The 6995-nt window shown below is 24.4% G+C and overlaps 2 protein-coding genes across 2 annotated transcripts; one reads left to right on the forward strand and one right to left on the reverse strand.

The window, feature by feature from the left end:
- Positions 1–694: 694 nt before the first annotated feature.
- Positions 695–2118, forward strand: LOC100164980 (ribosome maturation protein SBDS). The gene is made up of 5 exons (XM_001943692.5): positions 695–917; positions 984–1204; positions 1273–1382; positions 1444–1611; positions 1694–2118. The coding sequence occupies exons 1-5, from the start codon at positions 787–789 to the stop codon at positions 1820–1822; spliced, it is 759 nt and encodes a 252-aa protein (XP_001943727.1). The 5' UTR covers positions 695–786; the 3' UTR covers positions 1823–2118.
- On the reverse strand, positions 2117–6664 carry LOC103309622. The gene is made up of 7 exons (XM_008185531.1): positions 6613–6664; positions 6393–6522; positions 6102–6266; positions 4182–4231; positions 3517–3690; positions 3252–3444; positions 2117–2221 (listed from the first exon to the last, which is right to left on the reverse strand). The coding sequence occupies exons 1-7, from the start codon at positions 6616–6618 to the stop codon at positions 2193–2195; spliced, it is 747 nt and encodes a 248-aa protein (XP_008183753.1). The 5' UTR covers positions 6619–6664; the 3' UTR covers positions 2117–2192.
- Positions 6665–6995: the final 331 nt, after the last annotated feature.

Raw genomic sequence — 6995 nt, forward strand, 5'->3', positions numbered from 1 at the left:
TCATTTGTGTCATCAACTTCTAACAGATTTTGAATATCCATACAATTTTTCATTAAATCATCTTTATTCATTTTAGAAATATTTTAAAATTTTATAATTTATAAAATATAATAAAATATAAATACTATAAATAACATTTTATTGTTCCATTCTATTATATAGATTTATATATTATATATAAATCTATATAATAGATTTATTTATATATAATATATTTATATATATAGAAATATACAATCAATAATTGAAGATTATAGAAATATTTAGAAAACAATTTTAAATTAAGAATAAAGACTACCTAATAGGTACCTAAATAATATTGTAAATTGTAATTTTATTTGTTGTAAAAAAATTGTTGTCTCTCTCTAGCATCTTTCCTCTGGATTACGGTCTTAATAGTCTTATAATATAAAACCGTGCTCTGGATGATATTTAGGTATTATTTTATCATAGATAATATATAATATTAATACCACGAACTACTACATGTAGTAGTTCGTGATTAATACATTATACAAAATATTAATATATTATATTGTCACAGATGGTAATAATTATACACACAAATTTTAATTTTATTTCCGAGTTTTCAACCCAAAGCCATTGATTATAGTATCAATAACCACATAATTTTTATCATAGAATAGATACTATTATCAATATTTTTATCTGTTTTTTTTTAAACAATGCTTTCATTATTTTTGTTTTGAAATTTTAAAGTTGGTTTTCAATTTATAAAACCATATGAAACTAAGAATTGAATAGTTTTTATAACAAGTTTCTATCATGTCGAAAATATTTACCCCAACTAATCAAATTCGTCTTACTAATGTAGCTGTCGTTCGGATGAAAAAAAACGGTAAACGATTCGAAATAGCGTGCTATAAGAATAAAGTAGTTTCGTGGAGGAATGGCATGTATGTTAACACCGTCTAAAATACTTGTTGTTTGACAAAATTAAATTTCTTCTTTTGCTTCTATAGTGAAAAAGATATTGATGAGGTGTTACAAACACATTCGGTGTTCACTAACGTATCCAAAGGCCAAGTGGCCAAAAAAGAGGATTTACAAAAGATTTTCGACACAGATAACTCGACGGATATTTGCAAACATATATTAGAGAAAGGAGAGTTACAGATTTCTGATAAAGAAAGATCAGCTCAATTGGATGCGTCTTATAAAGATATTGCCACTATTGTTGCGGGTAATAAATAAATAATAAAATTAACTTAAAACATACATTTTAATATTGAATAATATTTGTATTTATAGATAAATGTGTTAACCCTGAAACAAAGAGACCATATTCTGTAACTATGATAGAAAAAGCAATGAAAGATGTACATTATTCAGTAAAACCGAATCGAAACTCTAAACAACAAGTAAATACTAATTGCTTGACAGACTACAATCTCTTATAATCAATAAACATGTTTTGAACAGGCTCTTGATGTCATTCGTTTAATCAAGACTGTACTTCCGCTTGATAGAGCTATGATGAGGCTCAAAGTCGAATCAACGAGCAAAGATGCAAAAAAATTGAAGGAAAAATTTGTTGCTCTAGCATCGTCTGTAGAGTCTGAAAATTGGGACTCCGGAGAAATTACTTTGGTACTACGAATAATATTATTACTATATTTACTCACATAAAATCTTTAAAAAATATTAACGTGTTAACTGTATTGTTATGTAGGTACTACTTATTGATCCTGGAAATTATAGACAAATAGATGAACTAGTGAGATCAGATTCTAAAGGTACTACTCAAATGGAAGTTCTTAGTTTAAAAGAAGTTGTAGAAGGAGACACTTTTTTAGATTAAAGGCTTTATGTTATTATCTTGTGTAAAAACTTAATCAACTATCATTTATGTATTACTGTTGTATATTTTTTTGAAGAACTGATAATTTATAATTGGTTATTTTATTAAATTTAAAAACATTGATAAATTTCTATATACAGTTAATATCATAGACTATATACTATTATATGTACTATGTCTATAGTTAATACAATGTATATGTTTATATAATATCATTGAGTATTTATTTTTACAACATAATATATACCCAATGATAATATCTGAAAATGCAAAGATAATAATAAAACCTCTTAATATTAAAAACAAATCAATTTAATATAGTTTTAAATTTTTGAATTTGTTCCTGCTACTGTCTTGAATTTTCACCACATCATAGTCTTGGCCTTGTTTCCATAAATACTATTTTTCAAACAATAGAAACATAATTTTAATATTTTTTAGTTGTATAAAATGTTAATTGAATTTGTCGAAATTGATTAACTTAAAATATTAGAGGAAAAAAAACAATTTTTGTAAGGTAATGGGTATCATCCCCCCTATTACAGTCGCCTGTGGTCCCCTCTTAATATTCAATGATTCAAAAAAATTAAATCTATTTTGTGAAATTATCGTGAACCCATTATACTTTTAAATGCACCTCAATACCGTATATTTAAAAATATTTCTTCTGTGATTTTTTTTATAAATGTCAATGGTCTTTCTTATCTGGAAGGTGTGTTATTATATTGAATCCATTATCATTTTAATTTACAATAACGAAAGCAAATTACTTAAGTTGGTTTAAATTTAAAATTTTTATGTTTATCCTAAATTTCTAAATTATAATTAGTTTTTAATTCATAAAAATGAATGCGCTACAAAATATATTTAACTGGAATTTTAAATAAATAATTGGAAAAAAGGTACCTATTTAAAATGAACTATATAGGGTATAACAGATAGAACTGAATTTTGGAATAACTTTTGTTCTAATCAATATTAAAATTTTTTTTATATATATAATTTATAGTCACTTGCGCTACACGTATATTAAACAAAAAATTATTTTTATTTTGAACACTGAAAATAAAAAATTTACATTTTGATTTACATTTTTTTGGATATATTCAAAATAGCCAATTTGTGAATCTGATTATAAGAATAATTTTGATAGTAAAAACATTTATCTAAGTTATCAAGTAGTTTATTTTTTAGAATTATTTTAAATACCAATATTTTTTTGATTAAATGAATTTGGAACGTAATACATTTTTTCAAAATATTTTTTTTGGGAATTTACTGACATGAGTATATTAATTCTTAAATTATTTACTAATCATATAATTTTAACAATTTTTGTCATACGTTTAAGTAGCATCATTTTTTTTTCTCATCAATTTTTTCTGTTACACATTGTATATTAAAATACATAATTTATTACTATAGGTACCAGTATTTATTTCATCTTCGAATTGTTTCCATTTAATTCTTTCTGGACATTCTTTATCTTTATACATCAGTAACAATACAGATAATTCAGCCTCGGGATAGTACATTATGCGTAATGAACTAACACCGATCATGTCTAGGCACCTGCGAAATTGTGTTACAGTTACATGTCCTTTTCCATGAGGGTCAAATGTCTACATAATTTGTAATGGTTAATATATTATATATTAATTCCCAAATTTATTTAAACATGTCAGTTTTCTTACTTTAAAAAATTGTCCAATATCTATTCGATTTGCAAAAACATAATTCTGAAGTTTTCTCATTATAATTAATACATTATCCTTTATATGTGCTTTATTTGTTAATAGTGGATGAGTAACATTTTTATTAACGTATGATCTTGCACCATTTTCTTTACTTTTGTCTCTTATGCTTACCTTAGTCATACAAATGGTATTATTTAATAATTAATAAATCTATAATTTTTCAAGCAATGATATTTTATTGATATCTACTAGAACAATGAAATGGTTTTGGATTACTTTGATTTCTATGTAGGTATTTTAGTTAAACATATATCAATGTTTGCTTATAAAGAAAATATATACATATATTTTTTTTAAATTATAACTTTAAAATGTTTAAGATTGTTTTTCTATTACTGAGCTTTCTGATATAAATTAATAGATCATTTTTTATAACGCTTATAACAGTTATTTATGTTTTGTTATAATAATATATCTATGATTTTTATGGTTTAAAAAATGTACTCAATATATAGTTATTGGTGGACGTTAGGTGTTGGAAAATTATATTCTGAGTCATAATGGTAAATTTGTGTTAGCTAGGTGATTAAAATAGTTTTTTTTAAAAACAGTTGAAATTACCAATTAGGTATGAATATATAATAATAATTTATAATACTTACATCAGTAGAGATTGATTGTACATTATTTTGTTTCACCCAGTTCAATTCATCTAAAAATGTTCTAATGTTAGTCTAATGACCATTGGCCAGGGCTCTTAAGTTCTAACAAATGCTTATTTTTAAAATTTTTTGTCAAGTCTTAGACTATCCAAAGTAAGATGGTATCTTACAATCTTACATATCAACAGTATGTTTCGCAATGGCCTGAAGTCTTATACGGAATATTGTTTTGCTAATTTTTGCATATTTATGGTTTTTAGTGCTATTTTGCTTATTCAAATTTTAAGTGCTATTTTTGATATTTAAAATTTTTAGGTACATTCTCACATATTATTAATTATTATGAATAGAATAAAACATATTTTGTTAAATATTTTTGTACTTGCTAATTGATAATGTCTAAAATTGGAATTGTAACTATTTGCAATTTATCAGAAAAGATCGCATACTAAAATTAGTTTTTAGTAAAGCAACAGCTGGTACCAAATACAGTAGTATTTGCCGGTACCTAATCCTGAGCAGTGGTCTCCTTGTATTGAACATATTTTTACTATTAAATATTATGATGAAAAAAAGTATTTTAGAGAATAAAAACAAATGTTAATGTTTAAAAAAACATTAAAAAATTAAATGCAAAAAAAAATTACTTTGCATATAACCCAATTTTTAGTGCTCTAAATAGCGCATATTTTGACATTTTTAAAGTGCATATTAAAGCGCTAAAAAGTATCTTTATTCCTAACCTAAAACCTAACTTTCAAGCCTAGTGAATGACCAATATAGCCTATAGGTATGTAGTATTGACAGTATTGTAGTCATTATAGTGTTTGTCATTTACCTATACATATTATAGTATGATATACACGAGTTATTCATTTGGAACAAATGCAGTTTAGCTCCCAAGTGATTTTTAGGAATTTTTTTTCAAAATCTGTGTTTATGAATGTTTAACATGATGGTACCTACTCTAAAAAAGTCTTAAATGTTTTGAAAGTTATGTATTTACCTATACAAAAAAATTTCAAAATCGTGTTTTCAAGTTTAAAATATGATAAAATAATTTTTTTGAATTTTTTTTTATAAATGTGATTTTTTCTTTTTCAACATTTATGTGGAGTCATAAAATATTTTCATTTGTACTTATGTTTTATGTTATTGTTGATAAAAAAAAAAAAAAACAAAAAACCAAATTAACTATAATGGGAATACGCAAAATCTAGAACTTCAAGAGGTTATAACTTTTTAACAAAGTATCTGAGTCCAACTGACAAGTATGGTGATCATACATTCATACCACTGCAATTCTTAACTGGTTGAAACTGAAAATAATTAGGTACTAGCCACTAGGTACACGAGTTTCCATAAATATTCCCAAAAATCACTTGGGGAATGGGAGCTAATAACTGCATTTATATGTCATTCATTTGAACATAAAATATAAATTGTAAATTATATGCATTTGTCATTGCCCTGATGCATGTTTGTTTAACTAACCATAGTCCATAATATCTTAAAAATGTTTACAGTAGCCTCAAATTCCCAATTACACAAAACCACGCATACAGTGTGGTAGTGTAATAATAATAGGTACCTACTCTAAATATTGGTAGTTGGTACAACATACATCTTACAAGGTTTACTTACGTAGTTACATGTACTTAATGGCTACAATGCTACCTACATAATTGTTATTAGGTAACTGAATTAGGTGATGTATGAATCGGATTTTGTATCTGATGATCTATATTCTATGGAGTGCTATGAAAAAAAAAGCAAATTCTATAAAGCCCTTAAATAAATTCATAGCCCTACTTATTAGTAACTACATTGAAAATTGCAAAATAATGTTTCATGTCTATTTATACCTATTATATTAATAGATAATAATAATTATGCATAAATTGTCTTATATATTCATACCTTCATTTATTTTGGGTAGGTCATGGTGTATAATTTCACAAAATTGTCCATACGGTACTTGTCCATTGGAATTTTCAAAATAGCTGACTAGAAATTGTATTTCTTCATCATTTAACTTAATGATAGATTTTAATGGTCCAGACAATGCATTTTTGAATATGATAACTCAAGTAAAATTACAAATATAAATACTAAATTAATTCTTCGGGCACTCAAATTTCAAGCATTAATAATTGTTAATAGAAACTAACTTAAAATAGAAATAGAGTACCTATACTTGATTATAATTACCTGTTACAAATCCAGTGCTTTTTACATCGTATATTGAATAATATTCCCAAAAATTAAATTTTATGAAATTCACTACTTCTCGAATTTTGTTACAAATTGTCCAAAAATCTCGTTTAACTTTAGATGTGTGCTGAAAATAAAATATTATTATTAGGCTTTACCTATATATTAGGTGTAAATGTGTAATACATGCAAATATATAAATTAATAAATTACCTACCTCCATTTTAACTTTGTAATTTTTTAATTAATTAAAACTTCAAAAATTTTAATAAACAAATAAACCATAATGAATGTATTATTTTAATAATTATAATAGTAGGTATATTAATAAATAATAAATATGATTTAGGTATGAACGTAATGCAAAATATACACAGATAAAAGTTATTATTGGCCAAATGCAATTATTGTGAAATAATACATTTCAAAAGATTTGTAACATAATAATGTTATGTACAGGGCAATAAACATTTCAAAAAATTTTAACTTTTTTAAAATCAAATTTTTTATTATTTTTTATAACCTATAGCTGTTAACTATAGTTAACTATAGTTATCTTTTTTAAGTTTGTTACATTTTTGAATGACAGTATGACACCAT

This window comes from Acyrthosiphon pisum, chromosome A2, assembly GCF_005508785.2.
Source record: "Acyrthosiphon pisum isolate AL4f chromosome A2, pea_aphid_22Mar2018_4r6ur, whole genome shotgun sequence".
NCBI lineage: Eukaryota > Metazoa > Arthropoda > Insecta > Hemiptera > Aphididae > Acyrthosiphon > Acyrthosiphon pisum.

Excerpts from the sequence above, each read along its gene's own strand:
- LOC100164980 (XM_001943692.5), top strand. The coding sequence starts at position 787 with ATGTCGAAAATATTTACCCCAACTAATCAAATTCGTCTTACTAATGTA. Across the intron at positions 1,383-1,443 it reads ATCGAAACTCTAAACAACAA|GCTCTTGATGTCATTCGTTT; the intron begins GTAAATACTAAT and ends TGTTTTGAACAG. Across the intron at positions 1,612-1,693 it reads ACTCCGGAGAAATTACTTTG|GTACTACTTATTGATCCTGG; the intron begins GTACTACGAATA and ends ATTGTTATGTAG.
- LOC103309622 (XM_008185531.1), bottom strand. Across the intron at positions 6,267-6,392 it reads AAGCACTGGATTTGTAACAG|TTATCATATTCAAAAATGCA; the intron begins GTAATTATAATC and ends ATTTTACTTGAG. Across the intron at positions 2,222-3,251 it reads CGAAGATGAAATAAATACTG|TATTTATGGAAACAAGGCCA; the intron begins GTACCTATAGTA and ends TTTGAAAAATAG.